Source organism: Bos grunniens, chromosome 16, assembly GCF_055505025.1.
Source record: "Bos grunniens cultivar Pamir isolate PY7600 chromosome 16, Bosgru_T2T1.0, whole genome shotgun sequence".
Lineage (NCBI taxonomy): Eukaryota > Metazoa > Chordata > Mammalia > Artiodactyla > Bovidae > Bos > Bos grunniens.
In genome coordinates, this window is record NC_141180.1 from 53,287,302 (window position 1) to 53,306,469 (window position 19,168).

Below are 19,168 nucleotides of genomic sequence, written 5' to 3' on the forward strand. Positions count from 1 at the left end.
TATACATTCCCGAGAGCGGGGATCTTGCTTAAGTGGCCCCCTTATTCAGTCCCTACCAGGACACCAGTGATACCACTTTATGCTGATGCGCTGAGTGGTAAGGGCAGTGATGTCACCATGAGAAAGGCCACAATAGCAGAGCTGTTTTTGCCGTGTGTTGCCCGCCCACCTCCCTGTGCTATAATCGGGGACCACTGTCTTCCAGAATTTCATCACTGCTCGGACCATGTGGCAGACACAGAAAGGGAACACCATGGCTTTTCTGTCCCTTTGTAATAATGGCTCTTTGCATTTGTATAGCACATTTACCGTATTCAGTGCATCTTCTTGTCTATTGGCTGGTCTTATCCTAATGAAACAAAACCCCATGTGTTTTGTAATTGTCTGTGCCGTAGAGACAGCTTACGAATCAGTCAGTGAAATTGTGCTGGAGGAGGCCCGATGCCCCAAATCTCTTAAAGAATAACAAATCCCACAGAAGTTGCGAATGGAGCCAGCATGATAATGCAGCAATACAGCTATTCCGTGGGGAGCAGATGCATCTGGAGCATGGGAATCAATTCAGCACAAGCCGGGGAGCCCAGAGGAGTTCTCTTCTGAGTCTCAGGGCTCTCCCTGTGGGCCCTGCCTGGGCGGAGGCTGGTACCCGGTTCTAACTGTAGGGAGAGACAGAGACTGGACAGCAACCACAGGGAATCAGAGACCCTTAGGATTTGGTAACACTGGCACATTTTGTGGCCCAGAAATGTGACCCAGAAATGTTTATTGCTTTTTCAGCAGTTTGGAAAGGGCAAGAATGAGTATCTGGAAGGGTGAGCATTTCGGGGGCTGAAAACCAGAATTTTCACTTATCGCATTTTGCAAAAGGCAGCAGCTAGAAGCAAAGCTCACACGGAGAAATGCCTGTTACTTGCAAGGCATCTCCCACTGGGTTGAGCATCTCCCAGGAAGCAGGAAGTTAGGCCCTCACTCCTTTAGTCCACCTGGGCACCTGCTGGTAAATTATTGCTTTTACTCTGGTACCATTTAGAAAATTACGGCTCTCTAAATCATACTCTGGGGGACCAAGCAAGAGAAAATGCCTCCTCACCTGCATTGCTGAAGCCTGGTCTACCCTTCAACTCAGTGAGCTGCAGCCTTGCTACACATTAGAATCACCTAGGGAGCTTTTTCAACACCCCCTCCACCCCTGCCAATGCCCAGGCTGCATTCCAGAACACTGAAACAGAAACGCTGAGGGTGGGATCCAGGAACAGTACTTTTTAAGCTCCCCAGGTGATTCCAGCGTGCAGCCAAGGTTGAGAACCAGCCCGCTAATCATCAGGTTGGCCAATAAGTTCATTTGGGTTTCCTAGCCAATATAATGGAAAAACCTGAACAAACTTTTTGGCCAACCCAAAACATCCATTGTTGTGCTCAGTGGGATGCTCTGACAAGACAAAGCCTGTCACACCTGCCACAGACCTTCCTTTGGTCTCCTTCACTTGCCTTAATCCCGTGCTCAGCAGTGATAATTCTACTGCATACATTAAGAAAATAATAATCCAAGCCATTGTGTGGTTGCTGGGCTCATGCTCACTAATCCATTTAGCTAATTAACATGAATCAGACACCATGCTAGGCAACGCAGCAGACACAAAAATTAGGAGGACATGATCCCTGCCTTCAAGAATCAACCGTGGAAGACAAGGTGTATGAGTGACTGTAATGCGAGGCATTGTGAGATCAGAGGTTTCAGACTCAGGCAGGAAATCAGAGAAAAATTGAGCTGGACTGATGTCTTCACAAGCGACACATCTCACAGATACACACATGTACAAACACTCATCAGCACATAACACAGGACTCCGTACGCAGCAGGTCTAAATGAATTCCTTGAATGAATGAAGAAATTCAGATTGCTCTCACTGGCGCTCATCAAGGCCAATACCCAGGACTCCCTGGCTCCTTTCTCTACCCCCACCATGTCCAGGCTCCTCTAGGTACCACCAGACGTCACCTCAACCTCTAATGCTGAGTCTCTCTGCCCCCGTCCCCAGTCCCCACCTCACACTGCCCTTGGAGTTCCAGGGTGCCGGACACTGGCTGAGTGCCCTGCACTGGCCACTCTGCTGACTGAATTTCTCCCAGAGACCAAGGCAGCTATCCTCCAGCATCCGTTCCCCCTGCTCTCTGAAATAAAATCCCTGATCTGGAGCTAAGCATATAGCCCGCCCCCAACCTGTTAGAAAAGACCAGATACGGCCATTTGCCTGCGACCTGGCTGGTGAATTCAGTGGAAGTGATGTGCACAGCTTCCAGGTCATGCCCTTCTCTGAAGCGGCCCTTTTCCTGTTACCCACCCACACTGCTGCTTGAAATGACATCATGGTGTGATGCCCTCGTGAACCACATGGACAAGACAATGCCCTAGTGATGGCAGAGCTCCGAAGGCAGGAGGAGCCTGGGTCCCCAGACACCTCTGTGAGGCACGGTCCTCTCCCATCCCACCCTCAGCCCAGACGAGCTCCTCTCAGACAGAGCGGGCTCCCTTGTATCTTTTACTCACAGTCAGACCTGTAAACTGCTTACCTGCCTCCATCACATCCTAAAGTACCTGGAGTTTCTTTGTATATTAAACAAAGGAGAAGGTGTGGCAGAAAACCAAATGACCTCTATCAGTACGGTCAATGACTTGTGACTTCTCATAGCAGAACTACTGAGAATCCATAAGTCTGCTTAGGTCAGCCTTCGAGAATCTGCTTTGCGGATGAATTAAAGAAGTTGACTAACCTCTTTTTTCTGGTCTACGTGGCCCATGGAGACTACAGGGGAAACTAAGTGATGGTCATTCTTGGTGAGTGACTCATAGAGACTGATTCCTGGGGTCAACAGAAGCTCTGTAAAAGGTGAGCAAGGTTACCAGCTCCCATAGACCAAGACAGCAAAATGCAAAGGGAGTGGAACCATGGGCTCTGGAACCAGACCCGTGAGCTAGCTGACCTTGCCATCAATCTACCATATTTCTGAAGGGAAGGAATAAGATATCACTTTACCTGTTAGAATGACTAGCATCAAAAAAGATGAGATAGCAAATGTTAGAGGATGTGGAGAAAAGGGAACCCTTGTGCACTGTTGGTGGGATTGTCAACTGGCGCATCTACAATGAAAAACAGTCTGGAGGTTTCTCAAAAAGTTAAAAATGCAGCTATCACATAAATGAGCTCCAGCAATTCTACTTCTGGGTATGTATCCAAAAGGAAATAAAAACACTATGTTAAAGAGATACCTGCACCCCCATGTTCAGCATTTTTAACAATAGCCAAGACATGGAAACAACCAGAATGTCCACTGACAGATGAACAGATAAAGCACTTGCAGTATATATGTTTATATGTCTAGTCGCTCAGTCATGTCTGACTCTTTGCAACCCCATGGACTCTAGCCCACCAGGCTCCTCTGTCCATGCGGATTTTCCAGGCAAGAATATTGGAAAGGGATGCCATGCCCTCCTCCAGGATATATGTTTATAATGGAATATTCAGTTCAATTCAGTTCAGTCACTCACTCGTGTCTGATTCTTTGTGACCCCATGGACTGCAGCACACCAGGCCTCCCTGTCCATCACCAACTCCCAGAGTTTACCCAAACGTCTGTCCATTGAGTTGGTGATGCCATCCAGCCATCTCATCCTCTGTCATCCCCTTCTCCTTCTGCCCTCAATCTTTCCCAGCATCAGAGTCTTTTCAAATGAGTCAGCTCTTTGCATAAGGTGGCCAAAGTATTGGAGTTTCAGCTTCAACATCAGTCCTTCCAGTGAACACCCAGGACTGATCTCCTTTAGGATGCACTGGGTGGATCTCCTTGCAGTCCAAGAGACTCTCAAGAGTCTATTCCAACAACACATTTATTCAACCACAAAAAGAAGGAAATTCTGCCACTTGTGACAACATGATGGAACTTGAGGGCATTGTGCTAAGTGAAATAAGTCAAACAGAGAAAGATAAATACTGTATGATCTCATTTTCATGTGTAATCGAAAAACAAACAGTAAGAACAACAACAAAAAACTAATAAAAAGAGATCAGATTTTTGATTATCAGAAGAATGAGAGTGACTTTGATAAAAGTGATCAAAAAAGTATAAACTTCCAGTTTATAAGATAATTAAGTAGTAGGGATGTGATCGGAGAAGGCAATGGCACCCCACTCCAGTACTCTTGCCTGGAAAATTCCATGGACGGAGGAGCCTGGTAGGCTGCAGTCCATGGGGTCGCTAAGAGTCTGACACGACTGAGCGACTTCACTTTCACTTTTCACTTTCATGCATTGGAGAAGGAAATAGCAACCCACTCCAGTGTTCTTGCCTGGAGAATCCCAGGGATGAGAGAACCTGGTGGGCTGCTGTCTATGGGGTCACACAGAGTCGGACATGACTGAAGCGACTTAGCAGCAGCAGCAGCAAGGACGTGATGGCATTTATGGCACCATTTGGGCTTCCCTGGTGGCACAGACAGTAAAAAATCTGCCTGCAATGCGAGAGATCCAGTTCCACCCCTGAGTTGGTAAGATTCCCTGGAGGAGGGAATAGCTACCTACTCCAGTATTGGAGAATTCCATGGACAGAGGAGCCTGGTGAGCTACAGTCCATAAGGTTACAACGAGGTCAACATGATTGACTGACTAACACTTTTCACTGTCATGGTACCAATTAATGGCCTCCCTGGATCCACGCTCATTGCCTTGGAACTCTGTAGTCCCTTCCACTGTGACCCTGGGCTTGGACATGTGACTTGCTTTAGCCAATAATAAGACACTAGAAGATTTGATGCGGGCTTCCCAGGTGGCTCAGAGGTAAATAATCCACCTGCCAATGCAGGAGACACAGGAGACATGGGTTTGATTCCTGGGGTCAGGAAGATCCCTTGGAAAAGGAAATGGCAACCTGCTCTAGTGTTCTTGCCTGGAAAATCCCATGGGCAGAGGAGCCTAGCAGACTACAGTCCATGCAGTCAAAAGAGTTGAACACAACTGAGCACAGGATTTGATGAAAACCAAAGCTTGAAAAAACACTTGTGTGTTTCCACTTCTCTTGCTTCTCTATGACACCACAAGAATAAGTCTGGAATAGTCTCTGGAAAATGAGATGGGCCACCCCAGCTGAGGGCATCCTAGATTAGCTTACAGCCTGCTGACTGCAGGCAGATATATGAATGAGGCCCAGCCAAGACCAGAAGAATACCTTCTTCTCTCCACAAGCCCAGCCAAGATCAGTGGAACTACCAGATCACTCAAGGACTTACAAAAAATATAAATCATGGTTGACATGAGCAGCTATCATCGTGGCAATGGAGACCTAATAAGGACAGGGCCAACCAGCTCCCCCAGATTAAAGTGAGAAGCCAGGGCCCGTGTGGGAAGCCTGGTGTGCTGCAGTCCATGAGGTTGCAAAGAGGCAGACACAACTTAGCAACTGAACAACAACAAGAGTGTGTAAGGCAGCTGTCGTGAAGTCCTTGGTTTCTCCAGCTGCGGGCTTGGGAGTGGAGTGAAATGAGGACAGAGCTCTTCCTCCAGCTTCTGGTTCAGCAACCCTGTGACAGCACCATTATCTACACAGTGAGTAAAATGTCCCCCCTTTCCCTTTGACTAACAAGGAGTCTGCCACAGAAGGCATCTGAAAATAAATTATACATGAGACACAGTTTCTGAACTAGTTGCAAGTTCTGTTCCAGGATATTTTTACTTTTCTTCAAACATTCCCTCCAGGGGTGAACAATCCCACCAAGAAATTAAATAGAATTAGAAAAGAGCCTTAAAGAGATCCGCTTGGCCCCATCACGGTGAACTAAGCATATGATAGGGTCCCTGAGGCCCTCTGGAGCTTTGGTATTTGTATCTTCCCTTTAAAATAGCTGAGCAGTATTGCTGTAGTGGTGGTCCTTAAGGAGTGTGTTTCAAAGAGAACTGACAATTCCTCCTTCAGTGTGGAGACTGAAACTGTGGACTGTGTCCAAACAGACTTGCCTTCAAATCCCAGTTCTACCAACTTATGACCTAAAACACTCCAGGAAACATGTACTGAAACTCTCTGAGCCTGATTTTCTCACCTGTTAACTGGGGCTGTTAATCGTGGCTACTTCATAGAATTGTTGTGAGGATTAAGAGAGTCAATCCTTTTAAAGGCACACAGTAGTCATTCAAGAAAGGTAAGCAGTATTGTCACATCTTGGACATTCCCCAAGCCACAGAGAATTCTCATCTGGAAAACTTCTGAGCCAAGGATGGTCTCTCCAAGGCAATCCACTCAACTGCCTCTGAGTTTCTGCATCCCTTTTCTCAGTAGTATGTCTCTCCATGAAAATACACCATTCCCTCCAGAGCCCTGCAGGAAGAAATACATTAACAGCTAAAAAGACTGGAAATCAAGCGAATCCCTTTGGCAGGGAGTGCCAGTGATTACAGAAAAGGCATCACCTTTGCCCTTCTTCCACATAGTTAATGAATGACAAATTTTGTGCTCCAAAGTGACATGAGTCTTTCTCCAAGTTCTGGTATATAAACGCATTTAGTAGCCTCCTCTTAGGTCAAAGAAATTGGGACAGAGTTTGAAAGTGTCTATTTATAAATTTGTAGAGTCAGCAAATGGCTGATCTCTGCCACAGAATGAAATCTCTTAAAAAATAAAAAGATTCCCCACCACCACCTTATAAAAATGGGAGATGCTTATAGTAGTATCAGCTAGGTATTGTCATAATAATGCTGCATAACAAATCACTCCAAAATTCAGTGGCTTAAAACAACATTTATATTTGTTCATGTATCTAGAGGTTGACTGGGTGTCACGTCACCTAGTTGGTTTGGCTCTGGGCTACAGGTAGGCTCAGGGCTGTATCTCATGCCTCCCATGCTCCTTGCACCAGTGGGCTGGCCTTGGTGATGTCAGAAGTGCAAGAAAGGAAGAAGAAATGTCCAGTTACTCTTAATGTCTCAGTACACACTCACAAGTCCTCTCTCATTCCAGTGAACACATCCTGTCACATGGCTGAACCCCACATCAGCAGGGAGGGGAAATCTACTCTGCTTCCAGCAGGAAGAACTGCAAAATCATCTGCAAAGGACGCAGGCAGGGCCAGCTTCAGGACGTGCCACCCATGCAGATGCACCTGGGCCCTACCCTCAGGAGGGCCCCACCTTTGGCTGAACGCTCTGCTGTCAGCTGTGTAAGATTACTAATAAATTTTTGTCATGGATCCCTAAATTTTCATTTTTCCTGGGCCCTGCCAATTATAGAGCCAGACTTGAATATGGGGGAGGATAAAGAATTTGGAACAATAATGGAATCTTCCTACTTAACAAACTGACTTTGGACTACAGAAGTGTCATATTAATTTCCCAACTCCTCCAAGATCCTGCATTCAGCACCACGTGGAAGAATTTCTGCAGTGAACCCAGGTTCACACCATTCGGCTTCAGGTCACACCATGATGCCCTCCCTAAGACAGAGGTGTGGTTCTGACAAGCATGGAACAGGGAGGGGCCCAAGTGGTCATCAGTTGTTACACTTGGGGCCTTACCACCACTTGTTCTTTCCAGAATTAAACTTGGAGCACCTGGCCCCCTGCACCAGACTGGTTATACTTCCCCAGTGAACTGAACCGGAGAAGGCAATGGCACCCCACTCCAGTACTCTTGCCTGGAAAATCCCATGGACAGAGGAGCCTGGTAGGCTCCAGTCCATGGGGTCGCTAAGAGTCGGGCATGACTGAGCGACTTCACTTTCACTTTTCACTTTCATGCATTGGAGAAGGAAATGGCAACCCACTCTAGTATTCTTGCCTGGAATCCCAGGGACAGAGAAGCCTAGTGGGCTGCCGTCTATGGGGTCGCACAGAGTCAGACACGACTGAAGTGACTTAGCAGCAGCAGTAGCAGCAGTGAACTCAACACCCCCACCTACTCCCAACCCCCCTGCCCCACTTATCCTCTTTTTTCACATCCCACTGTGACTGCTCAATGGAAAGAGTAAAATTATCCATCTGTGAGAGCTTTTCACATCCACCACAGTCAGAAAACCTGCAGAGAGACTAGACACAGTCTTGGGGAAATCAGGGGTGTGAAACGGAGAATCAAAGGTTTGTCAAACCAAAGGGACATCCCAAAGCCTCTCAGGCAGGTTCAGTCTAACTCAAAACCATCCCAGACATCAGGCTAACTTCATCTGAGGGAGGTGAACATTTCTTAGTCCCTGAGATGAACAACCCCAAGGTTAGATGACAGCTGCTTATGAACGAAGTTTCTCTTCATTCTATGCCACTCTCAGGCTCTCATTTAAGTTCATTTCCTCTAACCAGTCCCTGAACTTGGAGATGCAACAGGAGGCCCCTAGTCAACCTCCCCCACACGAGAACCCTTCCTGAGAAGAGCCGTCTAACCAATCTCTGCTCTCCATATTCCACCCGGCTCTCTACACTTGACAGTGACCCTCAGAGGGACTACACGCCTGGTGGGGAGGGCAAGTGGCTCTTGGCACGAGAAGATGAATCATAAGCACAAATTGACACAAGAATCCTGCAGTTCAGACAATTACCCAAAGAACACAGTTTCTGATAATTATAGAGCTAAAAATGGATCCACTCTGAAAATTCCTTCCTTTCTCCCGAGAAAGCTGAGGAGGTGGTTTAACAACAATCAACTGCTGAGATACATCACAGTCCGGGGTACTTAAGAGACGAGTTCCAAGAAATTTCTTGGAAGGTACAGTTCCCAGAAGGTGGTGGTGCTAAAGAAACCCATTCACCCTCCCCACCTCCCCCAGCACGTCCTCACAGCTGGGGAATCTGAACTTGGAAGCCCATTCAGAATAGGAGGGAGGAGGCAGGCCTTCTTGCCCCGTGACTCCGCTTAAATGGCAAGTGACCCTCACCCCTACAAAATGTGAGGGGCTGTGGCCAGTCCCGGGTTACTTCAGCACCGTGGGTATGCTTGGGGATGTTATAAGAAGTTTTAGGCAGCAGCTAAGGGTCAGGATAATAAGAGTAACATTTAGTATGTGCTGAGTATTTATGAGCTAGACGCACATGTATCATCTCATTTAATTCTCACAACTCCATGAGGAGGGTGATGAACTTATCACCCCCACTTCAGAGTCACACTGGGGGTGACACAGAGAATCCAGGTACAGGCGGGAAGTATCAGAAGCCTGCACACTTTGCCACCGCCCTACATCATGTGCCCAGTGCCTGTCCAGAACAGGTAGAGAGAATTTATTTGTAAGGTTAAATATAGACTACAAAGAGGGGAGAGGACAGAAATACAGAGGAAAGGAAGGGGATAGAACTTGGAGCTTAGAGACCTTCTGTGTCAATAATGAATACAGTAAAGAGTTAAATTCGATTTTAAAATACAAACCTGATGTAAGTAGCAAATGTGGTAAGATTTAAGTTTTGTGCTCTGTCATGGACACTGCTGAAACGAAGAAATGAAAAGACTATTACAGGATCTAAACAAGCTTCAGAGCTTTTGCACAGCAAAGGAAACCAGCAACAAAATGAAAAGACGACCTATGGAATGGGAGGAAATATGGGCAAATGATATGAACTACAAGGGATTAATGTCCAGAATATACAAACAGCTCACACTACGCAGTAGCAAAAAAAAAAAGTTTAAAAATGGGCAGAAGACCGAAATAGGCATTCTTCCAAAGAAGACATACAGATAGCCAACAGGAACATGAAAAAGTGTTCAACATCACTAATTATTAGAGAAATGCAATCAAAGACACAATGAGATATCACCTTGCATCTGTCAGGTTAACCATCATCAAAAACAGAAATTTCCTACCCTGTTTGGTGGGAATGTAAATTGGTATAGTCACTATGGAGAACAGTAAGGAAGTTCCTTACAAAACTAAAAATAGAGTTACCATATGATCCAGCAATCCCACCCTTGGGCATATCTCTGGAGAAAACCATACTTTGAAAAGATACATGCACCCCAATGCTCTCTGCAGCACTATTTACAATGACCGAGACATGGAAGCAACCTAAACGCCCACTGACAGAGGAAAGGATATACAAAGAAGGGGTGTGTGTGTGTGTGTGTGTGTGTGTGTATATACACACCATGGAATATTACTCAGCCATAAAAAAGGATGAAATAATGTTATTTGCAGCACATGGATGGACCTAGAGATTATCATACTAAGTGAAGGAACTCAGAGAGATAAAGACAAATATCATATGATATAATTTATACGTGGAATCTAAAAAAATGATACAAATGAACTTTCTAAGTCTCAGAAAACAGATTTAGAAAACAAATTTATGGTTACCAAAGGGGAAAGGGGGAAGGAATAAATTAGGAGCTTGGGATTAACATATATATGCTACAGTATTTAAAATAGATAACCAACAAGGGCCTACTATATAGCACAGGGAACTCTACTCAATATTCCGTAATAATCTAAATGGGAAAATAGCTTGAAAAAGAATAGATACATGTATATTCAGTACATTCAGTTATATATATATATAACTGAATCACTCTGTTGTATACCAGAAACTAATACATTATAAATCAACTGTTTACTGAGCATGCCTGCTCAGTCGTGCCTGACTGTTTGTGACACTATGGACTGTAGCCCACCAGGCTCCTCTGTCCATGGGATTTCCCGGGCAAGAATACTGGAGTAGATTGCCATTTCCTCCTCCAGGGAATCTTTCCAACTCAAGGTCTGAACCCACGTCTCCTGCATCTTCTGCACTGGCAGGTGGATTCTTTACCACTGAGCTACCTGGGAAGCCCCCCAAATCAATTACATGCCAATATAAACTATTTTTAAATACAATTTCTCTAAAAGAAGCCACAATGAGTTATCACCGCATACCTGTTAGAAAAGTTATCATTAAAAAGTCTATAAGTAATAAATGCTGGAGATGGTAAAAGGAAGAAAAGGGAATCTTCCTACACTGTTGGTGGGAATATGTAAATTGGTGCAGCCACAATGGACAACAGTATGGAGGTTCCTTAAAAAACTAAAAATAGAGCTATCATGTGATCCAGCAACCCAACTCCTAGGTATATAACCAGGAAAAATGAAAACTCGAATTCAAAATGATACAGGTACCCTAATGTTCACAGCACTATTTATAATAGCCAAGACATGGAGGCAACCTAAGTGCCTATCGATAAACAACTGGCTTAGGAAGATATGGTGTATATACATGTATACAATGGAATATTAATTGGTCATAAAAAATGAAATATTGCCATTTGCAGCAACATGGATAGACCTAGAAAATATTATACTTTGGTTGAGTAAGTCAGACAGAGAAAGAAAAATACTGTATGATATGGCTTCTACATAGAATCTAAAAAATAAGACAAATGAACCTATATACAAAACAGAAACAGATTCACAAACATGGAAAACAAATGTATGGTTTCCCAAGGAGAGAGGAAGGAGGGGAAGGACAAATTAGGTGCATGGGATTAACAGATACAAACAACCAAGCATGAAATAGGTGAGTAACGGTTGGCTGTAGAGCACAGGGCCGGAAGATAGGACCTTGGCAGAGGCAGCCACAGGCTACTGCATGCTGTCTGGCTAGAGTCAACGGTCAAGCAACACAAAAAAGTGAGCAAGGCTCAAATGTGACTGATTGAGGTTACTGCTCTGCCAGAGAATTCAGGATGGTACATTTTAAAAGGGTGGGCGGGGGGGGGGGGACTTGGAGTTGAAAGACCTTGGGTATCAGCCTTAAAAAATAAACTGGAGACTATGGAAGTGACAGCTGGAGAGGATTATTGGTGTCTAAGACATTCTCTGTGAAAATAATCTACAAATTCATGAATCACCCTTAAAACCAAATGCATGCATGTGTGCTCAGTCGTGTCCAATTCTTTGGACCCTTTGGACTGTAGTCAGCCAGCCTCCTCTGTCCATGGGATTTTTTAGGCAAGAGTACTGGAGTGGGTTGCCATTTCCTCCTCCAGGGGATCTTCCCAAGCCAAGGATCAAATCCATATCTCCTGTGTCTCCTGCATTGACAGGTGGATTCTTTACCCTCTGAGCCATCGGGGAAGCCTCTTAACACCAAATGTCATATGTTATTTTCTTAATCATTCTTTATTCCTTGGATCACTAGTATTTTCATTATCTGAGCTTACTTCCCTGCTCTGTCATAGCAGATGCAGAACCCTGACATACTGAGTTTCTTGAAAAACAGTAAAGGACAAGTAATTAGCTAGAAAAATAACTGACTTCTTGATTAAGCTCTCTCTCCCAATGAAAGGCATCATTATTGAAATATAGGGAAAAAAATCAACAGCTTGCAAAATTGTTTCCCTTCCATCAATGTTGGCATGGCATTTGATTTCTCTCCTATTCACATAAAGCTCAAAAACTCCTTTTGGGTGGACGGGTGGCTTTCCTACAGCCTGTAGCCCATCCACTCTGAATAGAGATCAGGGATGTCCCTTGGCTCAAGGTAATGGACACTTAGTTTTACATGCAAGTTGCTATTCTCCACACTTTGCTACAAAAAGTACATGCTTTCCTTACTGGAGAGTGGTAGACTGATCTCTCTGTCACAGGGGTCTCCCAGCTACATCATAGAGCCCTGCTAAATACTAAGCTTAAGCTGTACATGCATACATGAATATGCGTGCACACGTGTGCTTTCTGAATGCGCTGAGGGCAGCTGTGACCTACTGACCATTCATTCAGAGAAACTCTCTGAATGTCTGGCTCCCCCTTTAATAATATCTCCCATCCCACCCCTCCAACACTCCTGATGATGCTGTCAATCAAACTGCAAAGCTGAGTGGCAGGTTGAAACCTCAAATGAAACCCAACAACCAGTTAAAAACTTGGCTGAGCCAGGCGGGAGCATCTCTGAGCCTAGCATCAGACAGGAACAAAGGCTGTGAAGCAGTTATCAGCTGTAAAGGCCATCCATCATCAAGCAAAGATAAAGAACCTCAAAATCCAACCAGAGGGCACTTGCAAATATCCAGTGCTGTCCTGACACTTTGATTGATGGCCACCCCTTTTAATTAGTGCCTCTTGTCTCTGGAGGTTTCCAAAGAACTCACTTGCTCCCATCTCCTTCTCCCCCACCATCATTTGCCTTCGTGGGGAGACAGGGACCGAAGCAGGCGTTCAGCCTCACCAGTCCCTTTCACTGTGTGACCACCCGTGACCATGTGATCATCCACCCTTTGGCATGGGGCACTTGCACTGACCTTTCGCAGAAGGAAGCATATTCGCTCAATGTTCCTCAGCCGTTCCCTCTATCAGGAGGCACAAGAAAGAAAAGAGAGGGGAGGTTAGGTCTTCTGCTGGAAAAACACGAGAAACCCCTCATTCAGCCCCTAGTGGAGGAGGCAGACTCCACTACAGACCCTTCCCAGCCGTGACCTTCAAGCTCCGACCTTTTGCTAAGAAGAATTTCAGCTCATATAATTCAAGAGCAAAAAAAAACAAAAACACACAAATAAACCAATTAAAAATGGGCAGAGGATCTGAACAGTTTTCCAAAGACATACAGATGGCCACCAGGCACATGAAAAGGTGCTCAATCTCACTAATCACCAGGAAAATCCAAATTAAAACCAAAATGAGATATCACCTCACATCCGTTAGAATGACTAGCATCAAAAAGACAAGTGATACCAAGTGCTGGTGAGGCTGTGAGGAAAAAAATGAACCCTCCTACACTGTTGGTGGGAGTGTAAATTGGTACAGTCACTATGGAAAACAGTATGGAGGTTCCTCAAAAAATTAAAAATAGAAGTACCACATGATCCAGCATTCCACTTCTGGATATATCCAAAGGAAACAAAATTACTATACTGAAGAAATATCTGCACCATTATGTTCATAACAGCTTTTTTAGAGTAGCCAAGACATAGAAATAACCTAAGTGTCCACTGACAGATGAATGGATAAATCAGTTGTATATACATAAATAATGGGATATTATTCGGCCATAAAAAGGAAACCTTGCCATTTGTGACAACATAGACAGACCTCAAGGGCACTATGCTAAATGAAATATCAGAGAAAGACAAATACTGTGTGGTCTCATTTATTTGTGTAATCCAAAAACAAAACAATAAGAACAAGACAAACTCACAGAAAAAGAGATCAGATTTGCAGTTACCAGAGGTAGAGAGGGAATTTGACGGTGATCAAAAGTTAAAATCTTCCAGTTATAAGGCAAATAATGGGATGTAATGTATAACATAACAAGTATAGCTAAGATGCTATGTGGCATATTTGAAAGTTGCTAAGTGAATAAATCCCCAAAATTTCATCACAAGGAAAATATTTTTCTTTCACGTCTATACGACATGATAGATGCTAACCATTTATTTTGCAATGTTAACCAATTATTTTGCAACATTTGCAAGTCAAGTCATTATGCCATACACCTGAAACTAAATATACTGCTATTGCCCATTATATCTTAATAAAACTGAAAGAAATAAGAGTTTCAAGCTTTTCTCTACTGATCTTGTCACAGTTATTTGCTCTTAACCCAACTTCCCCAGCAAACAGCATGGGGTTCAGCTTTCTTTTCAGCCCAGCACAGGTTTCTTTATTTTTTTTTCCTACAACCTCCATGTCCCTGTAAGACAATCAAACTAAAGAATAGGGACCACGTGCTCATGAATGTCCTGAAGCCTGGAGTCAGACCCCCTGGAGGGCTTCCCATTCAAGTCTCCAAGAGCATATGTGCCTGATTAGTGTATAAGATGGGGAAGCTCTCTGCCCTTGACTTTATTTTTCTAAAGTGACTGTATTTAGAGGAAGCAATCTTCCCACTCATTAGACACCAGCAGTGCCCCCGGGCTAAGAATTTTCAAGATGGCCGTCTCTAGAGTTTGGCTCACTGCCATGGAAAAATGCCCCAGGGGTGGGCAGGTGATGATGCTAGGCTCACACACTGAACGTTGCCTCCCCTTTCCTGCAGTGACTTTCGCGATCTCTGAAACCACCCTGAACACAGCTGTGGCATCTCCTGGTGCTTCATTACCAAGGCAATTTGGTTGCGGTAGACATGATGATAATGAGGCTCCTCCTGGATCTCGAGAAGACAGGTGGCTGGGCCACTTCAATTTCTCTAATTAAATCACAAATATAGCAATTCCTGTGCATCCTTTAAGCCCAGAGGAAAGAGCCCACATCAGGACAAATTAGCGTCCACAGGGCTAGGAAGACAGACCACATCCTCCTCAAAATACATGTGTGCTTGCTCGTGTACAAGCAAATGCACACACACACAGCTGGGCATCGAGGCTGCCTAAATGGAGAACATGTGAAAAGACGTGAGATCCCAAGGATGAAAGGGGTGGGTAGTTCAGGACACACGCGAGCTCTTTCTCCAGCAAGCCAGATCCTCTGAAGGACAACATTTCTCCTTACTTTACAGTGATATTAAATGTCCCGCTGATAAAAGGAAAGGGAAAGGGTTACCATGAGAAACTCAGAGTAGAAACAAAGCATTCCTCCTCTTCTCACTGGCTGGAAGCGGGGACTGGTGGTCAACCAAAGGGTCCCACAGTATTTAGAGCTTAAATCTAAAGAACCAGTGGACCTCATGTGTGTTCATTTAGAAATACTCCACACCAGTCAGCAGCTGTTTGCACAAATTTGTCCAGGACTACAGTTAGCAACCAGTGAAGCAGCTTTGTCAAGCCACCTGAGCCTGAGATGCTGCTGCAGAGGCTCTATGGGGGCCCAGAGAGCTTAAGGATGAGTTAAATTAGGCATCCAAAGTTTAAGTTCCTGCCAGGGAGTAACATCATAAAATCCAGGGGGAATGTGCCTAATACTCTTGCATTAGGGCTTTAAAAAGTATCAGACAGGAGTCCTTTACAAAGCTAAGGGCTTTAGTTTGTCTATAAGATGTCTGGCCTTTGAGACCCAGACTCCTTAATTAATTCATTGACTGATTAGATGTGTGGCTTTATTTTTTTAAACTTTTATTGGAGTATAGTTGATTTACAATGCTATGTCAGCTTCAGGTGTACAATAAAGGGAATCAGTTACATACATACATATATCCAGTCTTTTTAAGATTCTTTTCCCACATTACTACAAATATTGAGTCCCCTGTGCTATACAGTAGGTCCTAATAGTTATCTTTTATATATGAACGTGAAAGTCGCTCAGTCGTGTCCGACTCTTTGTGACCCCATGGACTATATAGTCCATGGAATTCTCCAGGCCAGAATATTGGAATGGGTAGCCTTTCCCTTTTCCAGGGGATCTTCCCAACCCAGGAATCGAACTGGGGTCTCCTGCATTGCAGGTGGATTCTTTACCAACTGAGCTATCAGGGAAGCCTATTTTATACACAGTAGTGTATATATGTTGATCCCAACCTCCTAATTTATCCCCCCTCTTTCCCACTCCTGGTAAGCATAAATTTGTTTTCTATATCTGTGAACAAGTGTGGCTTTCATCATAGGAATAAAAAGTTGAGGTTCAGCTTCTCTGCTATGCAACCTCACCCTTTAACAGTCATTCATTCTTTCAGCAACAAAGTTATTAAGCACCTACTGTGTGCAGGTTCTGTCCTTGCACTGACCTTGTGCAGAAGCTTCCCATTGGACATACACTGGTCCTAATTTTCTTTGTTCTGCCCGAACTAAGAAAACTGTCAAGGTAAGATGGAAACGGGCATCACGAACCTGTCTCCTGGTTTCATCAACCCTCTTGCACCTTGGTGTTGAATTCACATGATTGGATTTGAGGGGCAGGACACAAGGAACTCTGGGTATTCTAAGTGAGCCACTTTCTCATTTGAGCCCAAGCCACCAGAAGGAAGCAAAACAGGCTCTTGACTCCCTGACATTCCAAACAGAAGCACCCTCTCAGCCTAGAGCAGCTCTGTGCACCTGGTCGATATTGACAGGCCAGGTGTGCGATGCTGGTGCCAACCACAAAAACATCCAGAGTGAAAGGAGGCCCGAGGTGCAACCCTTTCAGGTCTGGAGGAGCCAAGTTACCCCTGGCGGGTGGTGAGGCTGGCAGATGGAAACAAAATGAATTTTAAATAATGACAAGTTTCACAAGACAGGTCAGTTTTAAAGTAGATCTTAGGGATTCTTCCAACTTGCCACAAAACTCTGCTTCACACGGTTGACTTAGAAAGGGTAGGCTCTGTTTCACAGACTCAAGGGATTATAAAAACAGGTGTTTAAAGAATCAGATCTATCTCTTTTTCTACAATATAGAGTAAGTGGTAAGAACACAAGCAGACCTGGGTTCCAATTCTGACTTCACTGCGCATGAACTTTGAGTCCTTGGATAAAAGTCTAAATTGGGCAAATGAGGCCTGTCTCACAGAGTTATGAGAATTTTAGGTTTTATGTGTGTGTGTGTGTGTGTGTGTGTGTGTGTCTATATGGGGCTTCCCTGGTGGCTCAGCAGTAAGGAATCTGCCTGCAATGTAGGAAACACAAGAATAATCCTTGGAGAAGGAAATGGCAACCTACTCCAGTATTCTTGCCTGGAGAATCCCATGGACAGAAGAGCCTGGTGGGCCCGAGTCCATGGGGTCACAAGAGTTGGACATGACTTAGCAACTAAATCACCACTGAATATATATATATGTATATATATATATAGTTTCTTCAGTTCGGTTCAGTTCAGTTGCTCAGTCATGTCAGAATCTGCGACCCCATGGACTGCAGCACACCAGGCCTCGCTGTGCATCACCAACTCCCGGAGTTTACTCAAACTCGTGTCCATTGAGTCAGTGATGCCATCCAACTATCTCATCTTCTGTCATCCCCTTCTCCTCTCGCCTTCAATCTTTCCCAGCATCAGGGTCTTTTCAGATGAGTCAGTTCTTTGCATCAGGTGGCCCAAGTATTGGAGTTTCAGCTTCAGCTTCAGCATGAGTCCTTCCAATGAATATTCAGGACTGATTTCCTTTAGGATGGACTGGTTGGATCTCCTTGCAGTCCAAGGGACTCTCAAGAATCTTCTCCAACACCACAGTTCAAAAGCATCAATTCCTCGGCGCTGAGCTTTCTTTATAGTCCAACTCTCACATCCATACATGACTACTGGAGAAACCATAACTTGGCCTAGATGGACCTTTGTTGGCAAATTAATGTCTCTGCTTTTTAATATACTGTCTAGGTTGGTCATAACTCTTCATCCAAAGAGCAAGCATGTTTTAATCATGGCTGCAGTCACCATCTGCAGTGATTTTGGAGCCCAAAAGGGGAAAGTCTGTCACTGTTTCCACTGTTTCCCCATCTATTTGCCATGAAATGATGGGACCAGATGCCATGATCTTAGTTTTCTGAATGTTGAGTTTTTTCCCCAGCTTTTTCACTCTCCTCTTTCACTTTCATCAAGAGGCTCTTTAGTTCTTCACTTTCTGCCGTAAGGGTGGTGTTATCTGCATATCTGAGGTTATTGATATTTCACCCTGCAATCTTGTGCTTGTGATCTGGAATCTTGTGATTTCAGCTTGTGCTTCATCTAGTCCAGTATTTCTCATGATGTACTCTGCATATAAGTTAAATAAGCAGGGTGACAATATACAGCCTTGACGTATTCCTTTCCCAATTTGGAACCAGTCTGTCGTTCCAAGTCCAGTTCTAACTGTTGCTTCTTGACCTGCATACAGATTTATCAGGAGGCAGGGAAGGTGGCCTGGTATTCCCATCTCTTGAAGAATTTTCCACAGTTTGTTGTGATCCACACAGTCAAAGGCTTTGGCGTAGTCAATAAAGCAGAAGTAGATGTTTTTCTGGAACTTTCTTGCTTTTCGAAGATCCCACTGATGTTGGCAATTTGATCTCTGGTTCCTCTGGATTTTCTAAATCCAGCTTGAACATCTGAAAGTTCATGGTTCACATACTGCTGAAGCCTGGCTTGGAGAATTTTGAGCATTATTTTGCTAGCGTGTGAGATGAATGCAATTGTGCAGTAGTTTGAACATTCTTTGGCATTGCCTTTCTTTGGGATTGGAATGAAAACTGACCTTTGCCAGTCCTATGGCTACTGCTGAGTTTTTCAAATTTGCTAGCCTATTGAGTGCAGCACTTTCACAGCATCATCTTTTAGGATTTGAAATAGCTCAACTGGAATTCCATCACCTCCACTAGCTTAGTTCATAGTGATGCTTCCTAAGGCCCACTTGACCTCACATTCCAGG

The 19,168-nt window shown here is 44.4% G+C and overlaps 1 protein-coding gene and 1 long non-coding RNA gene across 18 annotated transcripts in view; one reads left to right on the top strand and one right to left on the bottom strand.

The window, feature by feature from the left end:
- CNIH3 (cornichon family AMPA receptor auxiliary protein 3) overlaps positions 1–19,168 on the bottom strand; it is a 179,363-nt gene that overhangs the window by 53,822 nt on the left and 106,373 nt on the right. For 15 of the 17 annotated variants that reach the window (XR_015143562.1, XM_086345158.1, XM_086345156.1 and 12 more), the window contains one exon: positions 13,227–13,274. Coding sequence is in view for 12 of the 17 variants with exons in the window: in XM_086345156.1 (XP_086201282.1) it covers positions 13,227–13,274 (48 nt within the window). In the remaining 5 variants the exon portion in view is untranslated. Of the gene's footprint in view, positions 1–5,683; positions 6,364–13,226; positions 13,275–19,168 lie in introns of those variants that run through there. The other 2 variants (XM_086345167.1, XM_086345164.1) reach the window with 1 other exon arrangement.
- On the top strand, positions 5,394–7,231 carry LOC147356844 (uncharacterized). The gene is made up of 2 exons (XR_015143573.1): positions 5,394–5,597; positions 7,003–7,231. It is a non-coding gene; the product is annotated as an uncharacterized LOC147356844 (long non-coding RNA).